General features: G+C 50.2%; 1 protein-coding gene across 2 annotated transcripts; it reads right to left on the bottom strand.

Moving 5' to 3' along the window:
• Window positions 1-2,865: 2,865 nt before the first annotated feature.
• On the bottom strand, window positions 2,866-14,587 carry MGST2 (microsomal glutathione S-transferase 2). 2 transcript variants are annotated; one of them, XM_036031829.1, is made up of 6 exons: window positions 14,532-14,587; window positions 14,328-14,415; window positions 11,529-11,628; window positions 8,688-8,758; window positions 3,609-3,690; window positions 2,866-3,093 (listed from the first exon to the last, which is right to left on the bottom strand). In XM_036031829.1, the coding sequence occupies exons 2-6, from the start codon at window positions 14,383-14,385 to the stop codon at window positions 2,964-2,966; spliced, it is 441 nt and encodes a 146-aa protein (XP_035887722.1). In that variant the 5' UTR covers window positions 14,386-14,415; window positions 14,532-14,587; the 3' UTR covers window positions 2,866-2,963. The 2 variants fall into 2 exon arrangements, with proteins under 2 accessions (XP_035887722.1, XP_028377864.1); XM_028522063.2 differs by lacking the exons at window positions 2,866-3,093; window positions 8,688-8,758; window positions 14,532-14,587 and having other exon boundaries at window positions 3,615-3,690; window positions 14,328-14,513.
• Between the last annotated feature and the right edge of the window lie 6,399 nt (window positions 14,588-20,986).

Raw genomic sequence — 20,986 nt, 5'->3', positions numbered from 1 at the left:
CCCGAGTACTTAAAACCACATCTCTGATTCACATCCAAGCGTGTTCGGCCCCGGGCGAACGGAATACATGTCTCCCGTAAAATGACTTTTTCATATATAACCATATAGGCCTTTATAAAACCCCGGTGCCCCGAGTGGGTGGTGAGGGGAGGCGGAGGGAGGGCATCATAACCGCTACCCAGGAAGTCGCCGGCCTCTTCTCACGCAGTGGGAAAGCTGTACTTGGCTCCTGAATATCAAGGAACATTCAGAAGCGCTGGATGAGCCGTTTCAGCCCGACCAGTCCTTTCCAGAAACACGGGGGGCAATGAAGGCGAAAAACAAACCACCTGACACTTGCCCTTATGAATGACTTCGCTGGCCACACCCACCTCCAACCCCTCAAAGAAAAGTGGGGAGGGAAAATCCCCGTTGTACAACCAGTCCTCTATCTTTCTAATTTTTTTTCCATTTTTCCCTCTTCTCATTAGTTTTTTTTTCCCTTTGGGTTTTAAGCTCTAAGGACATTAGATTTCCATTCTGGTGGCTTCTGGACAAGCCACCACGGACACCTGTCTCGTTTCATGCAGCAGGTGGAGGTAGTAACGGCAGCACCCCCACACACGCGGGGCTCACGTGCCCCTGCCCCGCCCGGGTCGGCTGCTGGGCCAGGACCCACCGGCGCTGCAGCTGCGGCTCCGTGGACCCCTCAGCTCCCACGTCAAGCACACTGCGCTTCAGAGCTACCTGCTTGCAGGGTTTCGCTTGGTTTCCCTTCTTAAGCTTTTTTTAATGAGCATCTTCAAGAAAAAAATTATAAAAATAGAAAATAAATACACTTAGCAACTCAAAAATCGTCAACGCTTTGCAAGATCACATAGTTGGTTTGTGGCACCATTTTCAAAGTTCTCCACAGTCCAGCCAGGCCAGCCCGCCACCGCTCCACCTGCAGGTCCAGAGACTCAGGACACCCCGTCCCCGGCCTCACCGCCACGGTCCCACCTAAGGTCACGAACATTCTCTCCCTGCAGAGGGCACCTCCCTGTCACTCCGTGCGCAAGTCGTCCCAATGGCCTCCCGCTGCCTCCCACGGCTGTGTCGTTCCAACCAGGATGCGACCGAGGAGCCTGCATTGCCGTTTGGTTTCTGTGCCTCTTTAAACACTCTTTCAAGGCAGAAAAGGTCCTCTCCACCCCTTTGTCATACCATTGACTTTTTGAAGCAATAAACCTGACTTCTAAAAATAAAATCAGCCGATGTACTAACTAATAGGCAGAAGATGTATTTGCAACTGTCGAAGAGATCAGAAATCCCCGTCTCTGCAACCAGTGTGTTTGCTCCCTGTGGCCAAATTTGTAGGAATTAAAATGATGAAGAGGTTGCCGTGGTGACAATAGAACTAGAACAAAGGAAGTAAATTCTGTGGTTCAGATGTCGGAAGATACAAAGCTCCATATCATGGCACACCCAGCCTCTCTTTCCACGCATTGTTCAACCAAACTCTGTGTGTGTGTTTATAATTTAAATAGTTTCCATTTAGATGCAAAACAGAAGTTGTTTAAAAACCCCCAAATGTGAGACTGGAACAGTTGTGCCCCCCACCCCACTTCTGAAAGCTATGGTTATGCAGTAATTGTGCTTTGGGGTCAAACATGTGCGCTCCCCCTCTTGTCTTCAGTGCATAAAACAATTACAATGTCACAAGTCACCGTAACTGATCAGAATGCCAAAAAGTAGAAAGACCGCAGAATCAGCTCATTGGAGAACATTAGCCCCATTTCATCTGTGAGGACACGCAGGCAGTGCCACATCGCCGGCAGGTGGCCTAGCTGGAGGGGCGTGGCCTGCCCCTGGGGCCCGCCCTCTCTGCTGCTCCCCTTCCTCCTCTGAGGCGGTGCCAGTTGGGAGCCTGACTGCGAAAGAGGGGCAACAGGGCTTGTATCCCGGTAGCTCTGTTCCCAGACCAAATCGTTCTGAGCGCACTTTGGGACGTTTAGTGCTAGTATTTGGGGTGCAAGAGGTTGTCACTGTCTTCTCCACTCCTATCCTGGAAACACTGGTGGTTTCATGCCCGTATTTCTCTTCCCATTATCCCCAGCCTTTGCAACTTCCTTCGTACCCACAAAAAAGGGAAGTCCCGATAAACAGGTGTTTGCAGGTATCCACACGAGATTCGAGGCGTCCAAGTTTCTTTGGAAAAAGGGACAGAGAGCTCTTTCCCTGATGTGAGGTTATACGCTCATAACCCCATTCCCCAAGGTCCCTGAGTTCTGGGAGGTGGACTCCTCCCCATTCCAGAGATGAGGGAAGTGAAGGCCATTTGCAACTGTGCCGGCCAGTGACTGCACATAGGGTCACAACCACCACCCGCCCCAAGCCACACGGGAGACAGAAAGTGCATCCAAACCCAGCCCAGGGCGTCCAGCTGTGACCGTGACCCACCCCTTGCCTGGCAGGGGCGAGCACAGGTCTCTGGATGGTTCCTTGAAAATAATATGCCCTTTTTATTTTTTATAAAGTTCATTTTCACAGCCAGATTTATTTTGTGCAATTAGTTGGTAATTCTGTTCTCTGGCTAATCTATCTGTTGCTTTCCTGCCACCAGCGAAGGGGGCTCAGTGGCGTATCAGCATCTGTCTGGAACTTCCCGTGGAGAGAACGGCAGTGTCAGAGATGGGTGATGGGTGAAAGGTCACTGGTTCGATTCCCAGTCAGGGCACAAGCCTGGGTTGTGGGCCAGGTTTCCAGCAGGGACCATGTGAGAAGCAACTGATCAATGTTCCTCCCCTTCTCTTTTTCCCTCCCTTTCCCGCTGTCTAAAAACACAAATAAAATCTTTAAAGAATGTTCTTCTACAAATCCATTTCAAGAAAAACAAAATAAATGCTTTGAGTTTGTTTTAATTGAACAAGTGATACCATATAGCCTCCAGCGTGGAAATACCTCCTGCAAGCATTTCAGCAAAGGGGAGTGGAGGGGCAGAGTTAGGAGTGCCTCAGTTTCTTGGCGAAATTGAGGTCCAGGTACTCATCCAGAAAGCGGTTTGCAATCCCCAAGGTGCCGAGGAGGGTCAACAAGGCCAAAATCCCAAGGCTCACTCGGAAGCCCATGATCCTGCAGAGTGGAGATGAGGGAGGGAGGTGATGAGTGGGAGGGAGGTGATGAGCGGCAGTGGCCACAGCAGTGAAGCTGGGGCCTCCTGGGGCCGCTGCTCACTGTTGACGCTACCCAGGATGTCCATGCTTTTGCCATTTGAAAATTTTGGTTTGTCACACAAATCAAAGGGGGTACCTAACCACAAAGGTCAATTATCTCCTTTCAACATTCAAAGGATTTTTAAAGCGGGGCAGAATTATTTCCTTGGTAACTCGTTGGAGAGAGTGCAAAATTTCTGCAGGGACTGAAATTGTGATGGTCAAAGAATGCACACTCGGTGTACGCTTTCATACTTGAACTTCCCTGTCTCGTGCCTAATTGTGCACGGGCTTGGGGAGACGGTGGCCTTGGACAACAGAGGTCATTTTTGCAATCACAGCCATCGGTGCCATTAATACACTCGGGAACAGGAAACTGATTCAGACTCCATCTGCTACTTTTCACCCAAACGTCAGCTCGTGGGTTCTCCTTACCTTTTTTTAGCAGCTTCTGAATATCCCCAGAAATACTGGAAACGGGCATATATGTATACCAGACCCAGACAAGTAGCAAAAACTATAGGAAAAAAAAATAGAGAAGATACAGAATGTGAGGGCTGCCTCTCAAAACGTGGTGTGAAGACTGAGAAAACGCTTACAAGACGTGTGTCCCACAAAGACACGCATCTAGAACACACAGCGCCCTCTGGTGGCCGTTCAGTGGAAAAACAAGCTAATGTGTTCAGTGGGCAAAATACTCGAAATAGAAAATTCACACAGGAAGATAAACAAGTGTACCAGTAAGCACATGAACATTTTTTTCCGCATTATTTGACATCACTTACTACCAGCAAACCGTGATGAAAACCACAGGATGACACCAGTGCACAGCAGAACGGCTCAGACGCAAAAAGACTGGCCGTACAAATAAATGCCGGTAATGTCGGAATCCTCCCCCATTGTGGGTGGGAACACAGAACAGCACAGCCACGGGGTCGGGGGGGGAAGGTCTGGTAGTTTCTTATAAAACCAAACACACTTTTGACCCAGCAATTTCATTCCTACGCATTTACCCAAGAGAAACGAAAGCTCATGCCTGTAAAAAGACGTGCACAGAACGCCCATCGCAGACATTATTCGTAACAGCCCCAAACTGGGAACAGCCCCAGAAGCGTGTCCGCAGGAGACTGGGTAACCAAACTGCCGTGAGCACGCGGTGGAAGAGCACTCGGCAACAGCAAGAAACACGGGGAACCGCAAAAACCTGCTGCTGAGTGAATGGAGCGTGACCCAAGAGCACATCCGGCATGATTCCAATTATGGAACGTTCCGGAATGGGCAGAGCTAAACTGGGATGAAAACCATCAGAACGGCGTTTGCCTCTGAGAGGGGCTGACAGGGGAGGGCCCAGGGAGACCTTCCAGGGGTCGCCACGTCCTCTAACTTGATAGGGAGTCGAGTCACACAGGTGCAGGCACTTGTCAGAACTCATCGAACCGTACACTTAAGATGTTTGGATTTCTCTAAAAGTAAGTTTTACCCAGAAGAAATACACAGCGTGGTGTGATGTTCCGCCACCCTGTCCAACGGGAAAATATCAGAACTCCCCTACGTGAGGAGCCCGCTCTGGTCCTCAGCCCCTCGCAGGGGCACACTGCTAGGTCACCAACATTTTCTTTCCTTTCTGCTACATGTCAGGCATGATTCCAGGGTCTGGGGTTAGCAGGGGAAACAGATGCAAGCTCCCTGCATTCATGGAGTTCATCATCAGCACAGACAGACAACAAACAGAGAACAATGAGAAGGAAACAACAGGCTTGACGGCACAGTGAAACAGACGAGGGAGGGGACGGCGGAACAAGAGGAGGCGCCCTCGGTGTTCCATTCTGAGGGGACGGCATTAGCACCGGGGCCTGAAGGACCGCAAGGGGGGCCCCCCCAGCCCCCCACCGCCCCCAGCAAGGTGCCTGGGGAAGTGAAGCGATGTGGAGCATGCTTCGGGGCCAATCTCCCTCTCTAATGCGTGACTCCCAGAAAGCCAGTGGGGACTGTCCAGAGGATAGCTAATAGGCAACTTAACTTTGGATGAGAAAGAACCGAGAGAAAACTAGGACGAGAAGCCACCTGGAGAAGGCCTCCCCTGACAGGCAGGGAGATCCAGAGGCAGAGGCTGAGTCTCATTATCAAAAGGCGCCTTCCTCCTCCGCGGCTGATGCGGCCTCACCTGACAGGCACAGAAGCCTTCATCCGTGCCCTCGAGGGACGAAAGTGGGAGTTGGAATGAAGTTAAGAAGTCTTTCTCCAAAGGACATTTTATCTGATGTTCCTCAGTGGACAGGGAAAATTACAAGAAGAAGATGATAGGACTGTCTTTGAAAGCAGCGGGAATTTGGTTGATTTAAGTCTTAGCAAGTACGGGTCAAACCCACATGCGGCAGAGTTAGCGGGAAGCAAGAGGGATCGAGTCTCTCCAGCTACGGCAGCTGGTGCTGGTCTGACCTCAAAGGGCCGGGCAGAGTTGGGGTACAGCCCTCGGCGGGCCCAGGGTACCCCGGTCAAAGAGAAAGTACATATTTGTAGGGTTGTTACATACAAAACAATGGCACTACATCCTTGGGAACGCTCAACAAAAAGTTCATGGGTTGTTGGGTCAAATTCCAATAGAAAAAAAATTACACTGTAGAAGATTGTGAACTCAGCTCCTTCCTGAAGGAAAAAAAAAACCACTAAACCCTGCTCTGTACTTGAAAGCTAATTTGCCCCTGCATTGGTGGCTGTGAAGTTGGACAAATAACCTCTCTGTACTTCAGTTTATCTGCAAAGCAGGAATTAATTATAGAACCTACCTCATGGGAAGATTTTTAATCCTATAAATCCTATACACGAGATAATATGTGTATAACACTTAAAGAGTACCTGGCACGTAGTAAGTGCTCAGTAAATATTAACTAGAACAATTAGGGTGAATTGTTAATTCTGTCTTCTATTCCTGTAGACAAACTAGAACTGAGAGTATTAGATTTGAAGACAAACATATAGTTTGTTTCGACTTTTTAAGACATTATTGAGGCTTCTGGTCAAGACGGCAGCGTAGGCAGACATGGCTCACCTCTCCACATAACCACATCAAAATGACAACTAAAATGTAGAACAACCATCACTGGGAAAGCCTGAAGTCAAGCTGAATGGCAATGTGACAACCACAAAACCGAGCTGAATGGAAGTCTGACAACTACAGAATCGAAGAAACCATATCCATGCAGACTGGCAGGAGGGGTGCGGCTGCGGAACAGGCTGGCCCTCACCCACGTGGATAAAATTTCAGGGGGCATATCTCAAGAGCAAGGAGTCCCAGACCCATACCAGGTCCCCCCCAGCCCAGGATTCCAGTGCCAGGAGGATTAGTTCCCACAACTTCTGGCTGCAGAAACCCGCAGGGAGGAGGCTGCTGGAGCCCTAAGCAGTTCCTCTGAGGACACCCACGCACGCACGGACTCACCTACTCAGACTCACTCCCTCGGAGCTCCAGCACTGGGGGGCAGCTGGGAGGCCACCGGCGGCACACAGTCTGAAGTGTCTGGGTGGGAGTGAGCAGTAGCCATCGTCCTTTCTCTGAGCCCTCCCCCCACAGAGCCGGTCGGCTGGTGCCGTACCAGAGGCTCCATCAACCTGGTGAACACTCTGACTAACCTTGGAGATCCACCAAAGCTCCGCCCCACCCAATTTAGGGGCCCACCCACGCTGCTTTTCCATAACAATGGCTGGTTTTGCCTCCCAAATCCTACCTAACAAGCTACAGCTGGCTTCCCTGAGCCCTATCAGCAGCCAGATTAGAGTCACAGCTTGGCTTCACCTGGGAATCTCCAAGCCCAGCACAAGTAACAGCCATCTCAGGTTGCTTTACAGCTCAGGCAGGGTACCCCAAGGGAAACACAGGTGGAGGCTGACCTTGGCCTGCACTACCTGGGCAACCCCAGGGCCAGCACACCCAGTGGACAGATACAGACCATGTCAGAGCGCCACCACCCTGCCCCTGCACAGCTTGTCCTCCACAAAGGGTGGACACAGGCGGTTAGTGATCACAGCCAGTGGCCCTTGCAGCTGACTGGCCTGGGTAAATCCCTCCCACTGATCTGCCAACAGCAACCAAGGCTCAACTAAAACAGGAGGGTGTATTCAGCCTACGCAAAGGGCTCACCTCAAGGTGACAGGGGAGGCTGTGCCACTGGACCCTACAGGACACCTACTACATTAGGCCACACCACCAAGACACGTAGTCAAAGCAGCTCTACCTAATACAGAGAAACAAACACAAGCAGGCTACCAAAAAGAACAGAAAAAGAAACACGGGCCAAATGAAAACACAGGTCAAAACTCCAGATAGAGAACTATATGAAATGGAGATAAGCAATCCATCAGATGCAGAGTTCAAAACACTGTTTATAAAGGTGCTCAAGGAACTTAGTGAGGACCTCAGAAGCATAAAAAAGACCCAGTCAGAAATGAAGGATACACTAATTTAAATAAAGAACAATTTACAGGGAAACAACAGTAGAGTGGATGAAGTCGAGAATGGAATCAATGATTTGGAACATAAGGAAGCAAGAACAACCATGTAGAACAACAAGAATAAAAAAAATGAGGATAGTATAAACAGCCTCTGGAACAACTTTAAGAAGTCCAACAGTCACCTCATAGGGGTGCCAGAAGGAGAAAAGAAAGAACAAGAAACTGGAAATCTACCTGAAAAGAAATCGTGAAAAAAACTTCCCTAATTTGGTGCAGGAAATGGACATGCAAGCCCAGGAAGTGCGGAGAGTCTCAATTCTGATGGATGCAAAGGGGCTCACTCCAAGACACACCATTATTAAAAGACCAAAGGTTGAAGATAAAGAGAGTCTCTTAAAAGCAAGAGAAAAGAAATTAGTTACTGGAAGGCTGCCAGAAGGAAGTATACCAAATGGGTGAAGAGGTGAGGGGATTAAGAAGTACAAATAGGTAGTTACAGAACAGCCATGGGGACGTAAAGTCCAGTACAGGAAACACAGTAACCAAAGAACTTACATGCATGACCCACGGACATGAACAATGGTTGGGGGATTGCCTGAGGGAGTGTGGCCCGCTGGGTGGTGGTCAGTGGTCATAGCCAGTCCACAATCAATAAGAGATACTTTTTAAAAATTATTAAGTTACACCCTGGCTGGCGTAGCTCAGTGGATTGAGCGCGGGCTGCGAACCGAAGTGTCGCAGGTTCGATTCTCAGTTAGGGTACATGCCTGGGCTGCAGGCCATAACCCCCAGCAACCGCACATTGATGTTTCTCTCTCTCTCTCTATCTCCCTCCCTTCCCTCTCTAAAAATAAATAAATAAAATCTTTTTTTAAAATCGAGTTAAATTAGAATGAAGCCAAGGTAGATTATCTGCAGCACAGTGCTCTTCAATGAACAGAAACATTGCTTATTTTGTTCAAAACAGTTTCCAGGGCTCATAGACTGTGGTTGCCTGTGTGCTCCTAAACGTCTCTGAGAACCGCCATCTTCGCTGGAACCGGGTTGACCATAGTTTAAAATTACCTTGGTTGAAGTACCATCCGGCCATCCACAGTGTCAGTAAGAATATGGGGTAAAACTCCACACAGTTTTGTCTGCAGGAAAAAATAAAGACATGAGTTACTTTATGAGAAATCCCTACTCCAAAGTATTGAGTTTTACTCTAGAGGTAAGATGTCCATTCTCTTTTTACAAAAATAATGTTAAGAACTGACATAAAGAGCTTAAAAGCCCTGGCTGGCGTAGCTCAGTGGATTGAGCTCAGGCTGCGAACCAGGCATCACAGGTTCAATTCCCAGTCAGGGCACATGCCTGGGTTGCAGGCCATGGCCCCCAGCAACCACACATTGATGTTTCTCTCTCTCTCTCTCTTTCTCTCTCTCTCCCTTCCCTCTCTAAAAATAAATAATTTTTTTTAAAAAAGAGTCTAGACCAACGATTTCAAAAAAGAGAGTTTAAAAGATCCTCACATATAAAATGAGTCTTTTGAGGTGCAGCCCAAACATCGTTCAACACGTCAGGGCAGGCCCAGGGACCACGGTCCTACGTGTGAGTCTCCAGAAGTAGGACGGAATCAGAGCTCTCTTCCGAAAGAAAGACCAAGGCGAGGTCATAATTCTCAACCTAAAAAGTATTCTGTCTCTTATCTAGAGAACCCAGAAAAATTACTCAAGTCATATTGAATGGATTTCTCCGCCCCCCCCCCATTCCCTCATAGCCATCGCCTTCCACTGAAGTCACTCAGCACATTAAAAAAAATGGTCTTTAAATAATTCCCCTGGAAGCTCTCGAAGTAAATGAATGAGCACATGTCATTCGTATTTCACAGCGGACGAATGTTTTCAGGGCCCCAGTCAGGGGTGGGGGGGGCAGGACGCTGGAGCTGGAGGGACTCCCTATGCATGCACAGCCCCTCTCTCCTCCCGGAGACCCTCGCCCTCGGTGACACAGAGGGTGAGTGCCCGCTGGGCCCCCGGCCGATGTCCCAGATGGGTGCGTGAGAAACACACGGAGGTGAGCCCACTGGCTCTCTCTCTCCTCTAGCTTTTTTGTACTTGTACAAACTCCGGTGACCCGCATGTCTATAATCCCAGGATGGCAGGATATTTGAAAAAGTGCTATCTTTGTAAATTTTCCTTTTCTCTGTGGTTTTTAGATAAGCAATAAGGTCACACTTTTAGTTTCTAAATTTCAGAAGTAGAATTCGAAGATGGCTATAAAAACCTAGTGAGTGGCAAAAACAAATGACAGAGCTACACTAGAGTGAGAAGAAGGTAGTGTTACTAGAGAGGACTCAGACTGGCGGTGATTGGGTTTACTGGGGCCCTGTGGCAGGTTCATTCTGGAACAGGAACCGAACAACTTAGCATTCAGCAAATAAGGATACATTAACAAAAACTGAGGAAGAGACGATGCCTCTCTTACTCAGAGCCATGAAACCCTTGTTGGAATACTACACATACTTCTAGTTCCAGGCTTAGAAATAAATTGAAAAATTTTAGTCTAACAATAATGACCAAAATGTTAATGACTGGACAAAGGCAGCTAAAGAACTAGCTCTAACTAGTCTCAAAATATAGACCATGGGCCCTGGTTGGTGTGTCTCAGTGGATTGAGCACCAGCCTGTGAACCAAAGGGTCACTGGTTCGATTCCCAGTCAGGGCATATGCCTGGGTTGCCCCAGTTCAGGGGAGTGTGAGAAGCAACCACACAATGATGTTTCCCTCCCTCCCCCTCTCTCTAAAAATAAATAAATAAAATATTTTTAAAATATATATATAGACTATGAAAGACACTCAGTCATGGTTCTCTAGTACCTGAAGAAGAGTGAGGTCAACAGCTACTCCTCTCTTCCAGGGGATAGAATTAGAGGAAATGTATTTAAATTCCAGCAAGATCAGTTTATAACTTAGGTCTACTTTTTAGATTTATAAAAAGCTTTTCATCTAAAGGGATCAGGGTGCTCCAATTAGACTAGATAGAAGTTTCTGAGCCAAGCAATATCATAAAGGAATGACCCTCGGTGAAATTATAGTTGCTATTTTCACAACTTAAAAAAAAGATATTCTGGCAAAAGTATTCTGCAAACCTCTAGAGAGAGAGTTATCTCCAGGGCCCTCCCTGCAGGAAGGAAGAGGAATTGAATGGGGACTTTGCAGAAGGGGCCCTGGGCTGGTAACTTGGGCTGGTTAGGCTTTGTAAAACCAAGTGACCCAAAACGTAAGGAACGCACGTTTCAGAACAGCTGTCTCGTCCGTACGGTTTTCCGGTTTGAGGAAACGGCTCCCGGGTAGAGGACAGTACCGACCCACCTCTGTTTCGAAGTGGAGAGGAGGAAATAGAGGTAGAAAAGACAGAAAATTGACAGCATAACTAACTCAGCTTGGGGCTACCGAACTCACAGAGGGTTCTCGGAGCAAACTGCCCGGCTTAGAGACGGAGCAGCCCCCCCCCCCCCCCAAAGACCCAGCCTTTGAGTAAACGCACCCCCCGGGTCTGTAACACAGGCAGGCAGACACGCGAGGCGCTGGGCACCCCAAGCTTCAAGCACCCTGACTGAGTGGGGTTCTGGCCAGGTAGAGTGGTTACCTCTTCTCTGCACATCTTCCCCACCCCCCCACCCCCCCACCCCCCGCCATCAGAAGTGTGAGAAATAACACGTGTAAAGAAAGGGCCCATGGAGACAGACAGCAGGGTGGGGGTTGACTATGGGAGTGGGGGCGGGTGGAGCAGGGGAGAGCAATGGGGAAAAACTGGGACCGCTGTAACTGAACATCAATAATAAACAGACAAATAAATGAATCAAAGAAGTGTGAGCGTGTGGCCAGCCCAGACCCCAGGCCTGTGGGAGAAGCCTTACTCACTGTGCACGAAATATTCTCTCAAACTCCGGGGACCCAAAGACTGCCGGGGGCGTGACCTTGTATTTCAATCTTGCTTTTCCTACCTGCGCAGCAAAATAACCTGCGAGTAAAGGGGAATCAGTGTTAACCATCTGGCACATCATTATTCATTAATAAAATGCACATTTAAACCACAGTTCAATACCCCTACAAACCTATTAAAATGCCTAAAATTAAAGAGACAGGCCGTGCCAATGTAAAACGACAGACCAGTGAGGAGAGAGCAGCAACTGGGCCTCTTAGCCGCTGCTGGTGGGGGCGTGGAACGGCAGGACTACCGAACAAGCCACTTGGAAGGGGTGTTCGGTCAGGTGTCCAGAGACCACGTGGCCCTTCCACGCTCAGGCGTGTCCTTGCAAAGACTTCTACGTGGGCGTTCCCAGCAGCTCTACTTACAATCTCCTCAAATTAGGAGCAACTCTGATGGCTGATTTTATGTCTCAACTAAGCGAGGCCCCAGTGCTCAGTGGCTTGGTTACTCCTCAGTCTAGGCGCTTCTGTGGAGGTATTGGTTAGATGTGATTCACGTTGACATCCGGAGGCTTGGAGTAAAGCAGATTACGCTCCTCACTGTGGGTGGGCCTCGCCGAAGCAGGGGAAGGCATTCCTAGAAAAGAATGAAGTCCTCAAAGAGGAAGGACTTCTGCCTCCATATTGCCTTCAGATGCGAGGTGGCAAATCACCTCCTGCTGGAGTCTCCAGCCTGCCAGCCCACCCTGCAAATGATAGACTGGCCAGCCCCCACAAGGACGTGGACCGATCTCTTAAAATAAGTACAGAGTGTGTGTGTGTGTGTGTGTGTGTGTGTGTGTGGATATACACCAAGTCTGTGGTTTGTTTCTCTGGAGAACACTGCCTAACACAAGTGTCTGTCGAGAACAGAGTGGATAAACAAATGGTGGCATCCGTGTGTACAAATTCAACAGGATACACTCAGCAGTAAAAAGGAATGAACTATTGCTACAGGGAACAACATGGATGGATCTCAAAATAACGGTGCTAAGTGGAAGAAGCAAGGCCAAGTAAAAGGCTAACACTGTTTAATTCCATTCATAACAAACTCTCAAAAATGCACGTGAACCTGCAGTGACAGCGAGCAGGTCACTGGCCGCCTGGAGCCGAGGGGGGCCAGAAGCGGGCCGGGGGCGGGGAGCATTACAAGACACTTCTGCGGTTGATGGCTCCCCGTCTGACTCAGTTTCCCCATTACAAATGATTATGACTTGACTCTCCATCTGCTGTCCGGAAGGTGCAGTCGATGCTCAAACACCCACGCAGCTTACGGCTAATTCTGTGAGCCTCGCTCTCTTTCCTCGGTTCTCCGTTCCCGCCCTGTGTCCCTCCTTTAACCCCACAGTTAACTTCTGGGGTCTCTTACGTGCCTTCAGATTGGTTCTTCCAGTTTCGATTTCTTACCAGTTCTCCCCAATAACATTCTGGTCTCCTTTATTTTAGTGCTTCAGTATCTGTTTTCTACTTGCTAATGCTTTAACAAGGGTTTCCTTTTCCACACCCAGTTTGTAGGTTCGGTTGTTCATCGTTAGGGAGTTCGGGGAGGTGTGTTTCGCCTAGAAGCGTGATGCTCTGCTCTCCCCTCCGACCAGAGGTGAGGCATCGGTGACCCTGGTTCAGGAGGGGCTCTTGCACCAGGCAACTTCCCTTCCCTTGACCCCCCTCTGCTGCTAAGAAGCTGCTGTGGGGTTTAAAAGCTGGCGTTGAACCTCTCAGTGTGTCAAGGGTCACTACTGAAGCCTTTCCCATTCAGACGGGGGTCACCGCGCTGAAGCCTGAGACAGCAGCAGAGGGAAGATCAGGAAACTGCCAGCCCGGTTGGGTGTGGCTCAGGTTGTTGGGCATCGTCCCGCACAGCCAGCGGGTCCGGGTGGCCGTGCCTCTGTGCAGGTCTGTGTGCTTCTGGGGTCCGTCACAAACATCCTGCCCGACTCCAGACATGGCTGTACCTCAAACCACAAATCGTGTGTCTTCAGGTGTGATATTTCCATGAATCCACAGACTGGCTGGGCAAGGCGCTGAGGGTGGGTGCAGGCTGGACTTTCCCCTCAGCTGCGGCGCCTCCTCGCAGCGCGCACCCCTGCCCCGAGTCCGGGTAGAGCACGGTGGGCGAGATAAGAAATGCGTGCACTTGGTAGGAAGCCCTGCCCGCCAGGGCTCTCAGACTCTCCCCCATTTCACAGTGACAGACTATGAACTGAGCACATGTGTTGATCCCCGTGGAGGAAAAGCCCTCTATTTAACAACTGAGATACGGAACAATCCTAGTGGGAAGGGGCTTTACAATTTAGAATTCAGTCCTTAATCCGAAGCTCATATTTCTGCGGGAGATTTTTTTAACCTGATAACCACCTGCCTGAAGCAGTTTACTTAAGAAAACGCATTAATGAAAAGATCAGAGTTTTAGAAAGCCCAGCCAAAGTTCACAGGCAGGCACAATGTTACCTTTGGAGCACTCGTAATTAGTACCTGGAGTCCACTCTCCCCAGGTCAGCACGCTCCTCCTGCCCACTGGCCTGGGCTGAGAGCTGTACCCCCAGGTGGGAAGTAACCCCTGCGACGGTCCAAACCTCCGTCCAGCCCCAGGGAAGAAGGGAGATGACCCTGAGCGGACCCGTCTTCCGGGCTTCTGAGCGCCCAGGGCCACCGGCAAGTAAGTGTGAAACCCAAACACCGGCCCTCCCCTCCCTCTGCCCCCGACTCACACACGCGCACGTGCAGGCACGCACACACTGCCCCGATTCTTACCTTGCTGACAGACGGAGAGGACGGACACAGCAGCCAGCAAGATCGAATTCTCAGCCATCTTTCCCAGGGAACGTTCTGCCCCACGGAACTAGCTGCGGAAATCAGGGGGAGATAACACGGGCGCTTTGGCGACCTTTCTTACAAGGCAAACAAAGCCAGCCAAGAAAAAAAAAAAACCACAGATGATTCCAGCAGCTGAGTTACCTTTGCTCTGGGACAGCAACAGGAATCGGGAGAGCCAGCAGGGCTGGGGCTGTCAGTCCCAGGTCTTCCTCTGGCCCGGGAGTCGCTTCCTGGGCTCGGCTTGCCCACCCTCCCCCACCCTCCCCCACCTTCCCCCACCTTCCCCCACCCTCCCCCGCTGCCCAATTCGCCTCCAGCAAAAGCACTCGCAGTAAAACAATTTCCCCTCCCCCGCAGCTCCAAGGCCTTGCTTGAGACCTTTCTCACTTCTAGCAGAAAAATAAAAGATAGAAAATCATTTATTTAATCCCATTGAGATTTAAATGCTTATCTAATTAAAAAAGATCCTAACTCTAGTCCCCAGTAAACAGCAGACCCTGACTTTGAACCCATGTCCAGCGCACCCCATCTGGGCCCTGTCCCGGTCCAGGTGGGGTTTTTTTTCTTTGAGATATGATTAACATAAAACACTGTGCTCATTTCAGGTCTACAACCTGATTCAACATTTGTATCTATCACAAAATGATCGCCCCAGTAAATGTAGTTAACATTCATTACCTCACGATTTTCCATTTTTTTCCTTGTGATACAACTTTCGAACACACGACACCACATTGTCACCTGCAGTCACCACGTTGCACGTTGCACCCCGGGGACTTAGGGATTCCGTAACTGCAAGTTCGTGCCACTAGATTGTAAGTTGTGAGAAGGGAGAGGCCCGGGAGGGAAGAAGTGGGGCAGTATTCCAAGCTGACCTCCGGCGGGAGACACAGCGCGGTGCTGGGGTAGACCCCTCCGCTCTGGGAGCAGCGCCCCCCACCGGCCAGGTAGGGGGTGGGTCCTTCCGCAGCTGGGGGCGTCCCGGGAGCCCATGCATCAAGCACCGCCCAACTTTGTCAACAAGTTATGCTCTTTAAAGATGCAGCTTCCCTCAAAACAAAGCTGGGGTCCCTTCCTTGTCTCCGCACACTTAGAGGGAGCCCCAGAGCCCCCCAGAGGGCCCGCGTGTCTCGGTCCCACGCAGGCTGCGCCCGAGCTCCTGGTCCAGGCCCTGCATGTCCCACCTCCTCGGGTGGGAGCCTCGGCTTGTTCAGACCGGCTGATGAGGGCTAAAGGGAGGACGAAATGAAATAGGCTGTAACAAGGGTTGAGTCAGTTAACATTTATCATAAAGCACTTACAATAAATAACACTCGGCAGCTAAAACCGTGTGCTGTGTGTTTGTCAAATAAGTGCGTAAAGTACCTGGAAAAGTCCTTAGCATGTTAGGTACCCAATGTTAAAAGATATTTGTTAAAAGGTAAAAATCAGGCCTCTCGGGCAAACACAAAATGAAGACACATCAAAGATTTTATTGAACTCATTAATGAGGGAAGCAGTATGACATTTTAACCAGCTCAAAGGAGAATTCCAAAAAACATACATACATAGTACTCGGAAATGATAACCGGGTAAATTCTGAAGATCTTATTGGCTTTATTCAGCCACTTGCGAATTGGGCAAAAGACCATCTAGCAGATAAGGAGGAGCCCCGAGGAGCCGTGCAAAGTGAAAGACTTGCACGGCAGCAGGAGCAGGAACAAGGAAGTCAGAGTAAATGAAAGCAACTGGTTATTGCACAGTCACTTTCCCCTGGGGGTGGGCCGGGGTTGAGCAGGCCGGTTACCTACCTAGTGCTGACGAGGCACTCTCTCTGACCCACGGGTGTGCGACCCCAGAGCCGAAGCTGTGATTAAGTCTGGTGAGGGTGCTCAGCGTGAGTGACTCCATTTGGGGCCTGTTACCTTGTTTCTAACAAGAGGGAACTCGGAATGCCAGAACCGATGCACGAACACCCGTAAACCAGGCCTTGGCACAACGCCCTGCTGGTCTCTGCAGGCGCCCCTGCTCCGATTTGTCCTGGAAACCACGGAAGACGAAAGCCAGGCAAGAAGACGAATCCTAGAAGTGCGAGGCCGCACCCAAACTCTCTCGTGCACTTGACTGAATGGTTTTGGCCTTGGGTACACAGCAGAGATTCCCAAACTGCAAGCCGGCTGCCCTGAACCCACATGACCACCAACTAAAAGAACTTCCCAAAGGGCAGGCCGGACGGGGGAGGTCTGGGCTGGGCCTGTGGGGGCAGAAGCTCTCCAAGTGAGCAGGTGGTTCCAGAACCTGGAACAGCCAAAGAGGTGAGTAGGGGGACTCGGCCCCGGCCTCACAGCCGAAACCTTCGGACGCTCATCACTCCTGTTCTGAGAAACCTGGGCACATCCCTGCTAGAGAGCTAGTTTTTCTTTAAAAAACAGACACCTCCAGAGCGACCTGTGTGTCTCTCCCCATGAATCACTGCCTTTCCCCTTTCCCGAGATTCCCTACTGACTCCTCCCACCAATGCCAGTCAGTCCCCAGACCCAGGTCCTAAGAGATGATTGACACAAGGGGAAAAAAAGTGCCCCGAGTGCTTTGAAGCCCCACACCCTTGTGCATTCTGAAAGGGCAGCTAGTTTCTGCCTCCAGGAAGGTATACAACAACGGAGCGTGGGTGATTAAATGTTCAGCACCTCGAGTGGGGATAGAACTCCCAGGTGACCGCACGGCTGAAACCCTGCCCTGGCATCGGCAAAACCCCACGACAAGCTGGGCTTCTCTGGGCGTTTCCCCCGGGTGGATCCAAGGGGAAAAACACTCTCCCCGACGGTTGTACACAAAGATCCTCCTGGGGTGTGTCCTGTTCTTCATGTTTTTGCAAGAAAAATAAGAAGCAGAATATTGCTAATTATTATACAGTGTTTTTAAAATAGGTATATTACCTATATAAATTCAAAACAAACGAACGTGTAGCGTTTCTGAGAGTTTAGCTTACGAGTTTAGTCCCTGTTTGTTCCCCAAATTCTACCCTGGGTAAGGCAAAGCAGAGAAGCCACGGTCTGGCCACAAAGAAAACCAAACACAGAAAAACTCCCAGTCGTGTGATGGAGCTGCTGTCCTGAAGTGTAAAGTCTAACTGAAACTACTTCTGTATGAAATAACATGAAAAGAGGTGATATATTTGACTACAGGCACGTCCTCTCTCAGACCAGTGTCCCCCCAAACTACCCCTGGCCTCCTCTCTCCCTGCCCTGCCCCCACCCCTCCAAGAGGGACAGTGTCCTCTGCTTTCTGCCGTCCCTGCAGCCGACAGCATCGGTTCCCCGGGATACCCACAGATAGTCACGGTGATCACAGAGATCGATGACCACAGCACCCACCCTGACAAGACTGAGCACGTTCAGGGTGGCGTGGCTCTAGCCCACAGCTGGCAAACACAAGGCCCGAGGGCCGAATGCGGCCCTCCACCTTGTTTTGTCCAGCCTGGCACCTTGTTTCTACCCGGCGACAATGCCGAGCTCCTTGCCCCTAGTTAAGGGGTAGTCACATGTACACAGTCCTAAAATCACATTTGGCCCTTTGAAGGCAACCGCGAGGCTGATGTGGCCCCCGCCCGTGAACATGAGTTTGACACCCCTGCTCTAGACTTTAATATTCACTCTCCCTGGGCCTGGAGTGCGTTGCAGTGCCTGGCGGGAAGAGAGCCCCATAACCACACAGCAGATGTTTAAACAAAGCTCAGACAAACCATTTAAAATGACACCCAACCCACATTTTGCAAAACTTTCGAGAAAAAAATGCAGCAACCCTGCAGAATATTTTCTGCCCCTTCAGAGGCTATGGCAGCTTGCTCTGTGACATGGGCGTGGAAACCCAAGCTACAGGGGGCCAAGGGCAGAGGGTCATGGTAAGCCTCAGGCAGTGACATTGAATGGCATTCCTGCCTGTCACCGAAAGCCAGGAATGTCCCATCAAGGCTCAGAGACAGAGAAAAAAGAGCAGAAAGGAGAGGAAAATAGAGGTGAGCCCCAGGGCAGCACAGTAAAAGGAGCACAGGCTGGGAGCTAGTCACCTGGACTCGCAGCGCTGGGCAGGGCTGGGGGAGGCCCTAGACACGTTCTCTCAGGGAGAGAGGTTGTGCTGCTGGCCTCTGGGGCCCCTCTGGTGAGTCAGTGACAGAGGGGGAAGGACAAAAACAGCCCAGAACCCGGTGGGGTCTCTCCACCATGCCCCTCCTGCCCCGGGGGTGCGGGAGAGACAGGATCTGTTTGTTGGGAAGGCCACTCGACAGAGCAGAACGCCTTATAATTTCTCAGACTGTGCGGGTCTCCCGGGAGAATGAAAGCAGAGTGTAGAATTGCTTCAAAATGGCTTTTGACAGAAAGAGAAGGTCTCAGCCGGCCGTCTGCAGTTCACGGGAGGGTGGAGTAGCGGAGCAGGACCTGGGCCTGGGGAGCAGAGTCAGAAATCGTCGTCGTTGACTGTGGAGAGCACGCATGGCAGCCAGCCCTCCGCACACATGCACCGTCATACACAGATTTCACACTTCGTGTGCACCCATACACACTCATAAACACACTCACACACAGGGGCTCCCACACAAACACGCAGATTCATGCACATTCATACATGCACCCATGCACATAAACAAACTCATAAACACACACCAAGCAACACACTCACATACATGCTCACACAGATTCACACACACCCATATGTGCACTCATACACACTCATAAACGCACATATGCGAAATGCCATGTTCTCATTCAAAATACATACCACACTCGTATACACCCATGCACACTCGCACATTCATATGCTCACACACTCTCACACTCACCAACTCTACACTGATGCCCGAAAGAGGACTTGTAAGCTGAACACTTAGACCTCAGACATGGCCTCACACCAACAACATTCTAACTGGTGCCCATGTCTCCAGGTTGTCCCCGTAAACAAATTGTGACCTGGCAGGTAACACGCATGTAATTAAAGGGGCTTATGCTCCGGTTGGCCTCCTCCTTTTATTGGGGTGGCCGAAAGTTCATTTTTTTCCGTACAATGACTGTAGTAGCACTTAGTTGTCTTTAACTTTGTTTGAAATAATTTTGTTAGATTGTATTGGGACAGCTGTTACATCAGTGTGCCTTTAAAAAACTTATCAGAATTGGTGAATTTCTGTGCAGCCATTTTAATAGTGAAGATGGAAGAAAATATGCAACATTTTTGGCTTATTATGCTCATGCTTGATTATTTCAAGAAAGGTAAAAACAAAAAAAACTTGTGCAGAGTATGGAGACGGTGCTGTGACTGATCCAACATGTCGAATGTGGTTTCTGAAGTTTCACGCTGGAGATTTCTCTCTGGACGATGTTCCACGGTTAGATAGACCAGCTGAAGTCCATAGTGGAGTCCATGGACTGCAGTCCATGGACTCCAGTCCATTTGACTGAAGTCCAAATTGAAACATTAGTTGAGAATGATTAACATTATACCACATGGGAGATAGTCAATATACTCAAAATAGCCAAATCAATAAAATTATTGGTGAAAAGGAAAACTGTGTCCTTTATTTTATGAAAAAAAACTAAACAGACTTTTTGGCCAGCCCAGTAACTTTTTTAACTGAGTAGCATTGGAAATTAAGTACTTGAACACAAGGTGGTGGGCGTGAACTCCCTGCCCCGTGGGGCGAGGCCAGGTTCCCTGGGGGCTGTGCTCAGAGCTACATTCATCAGCTTCCGGGGACCAGAGCAGCCAGAGACGGGAGCGCCCTGAGCCCAGGGGACCGGGCACTCTGGAGAGGCTCGGGGCTGGGACAGGGCTGGGGGCCTCTGCTGTCCACTCCCCCACTGCTGTCCGTCTCCCAATTGCAGTCAACACAAGGGAAGGTCTGAGCTCTGGGCCAGACCCTGGGCCACCACCGCACAGAACCGTCTCAGCTAATCTGCATAATCAGACTACAAAGTGCATGTTTTATTCCCATTGTTCAGACAGAGAAACTGAGGCTCAGAGGTTATAGTGCCTTTTTCAAAGTCAGTGTAGTCAAGTCCCACTGATTCCTCTGCTCTTCACCGGCTGCGCACTGCAGTCACCCCATCTAAAGTACTGATGCCAGGCAGCTCTCCCCACACACAGCATTTCTCCTTCTATGGGTCTGGGCCCCAGCCTGGGCACCTGGACCTTTCTAAAGCTTCCCAGGCGATTCTAACGCACAGCCAAGGTGGAGCGCGGCCATCTTAACCAGGATTTCTCAGTGTGGCCCTCATGGCTTTCCTCGCCTGCAGTGGTATGACCATGAGGATTTCCAGGCCTCCTCCAGGATCCAGCGGGAGCGTCTACTGCATGCCCGCTAAACATACGGGGCCTCGCATAACTCACGCAGCACTCCTATGAGTTGCAAACTGTTCCTATTTTACAGATAAGGAAACAACCCCAGAGGGCTTCGGGGGCTTGCCTCGTCACCCCATCTCACTGCCTCCGGAAGAGGAAAGGTTGTGACATACCCGTTTGGGGTGAGGTTGGAGACAGAAGAGCCCGTAGAAGCCAAAGCGGCATCAGTGGAGCCCAGGGAGAAGGAGGAAGCCGAGCGGAAGGTTCTGGAGCAGCAGGAGGGAAGC

Source organism: Phyllostomus discolor, chromosome 8, assembly GCF_004126475.2.
Source record: "Phyllostomus discolor isolate MPI-MPIP mPhyDis1 chromosome 8, mPhyDis1.pri.v3, whole genome shotgun sequence".
NCBI lineage: Eukaryota > Metazoa > Chordata > Mammalia > Chiroptera > Phyllostomidae > Phyllostomus > Phyllostomus discolor.
This window is presented reverse-complemented; position numbering and strand designations above follow the sequence as displayed.

Excerpts from the sequence above, each read along its gene's own strand:
- MGST2 (XM_036031829.1), bottom strand. The coding sequence starts at position 14,385 with ATGGCTGAGAATTCGATCTTGCTGGCTGCTGTGTCCGTCCTCTCCGTC. Across the intron at positions 8,759-11,528 it reads GAGAGAATATTTCGTGCACA|ACAAAACTGTGTGGAGTTTT; the intron begins GTGAGTAAGGCT and ends TTTTTCCTGCAG. Across the intron at positions 3,691-8,687 it reads CGGATGGTACTTCAACCAAG|TTTTTGCTACTTGTCTGGGT; the intron begins GTAATTTTAAAC and ends TTTTTCCTATAG.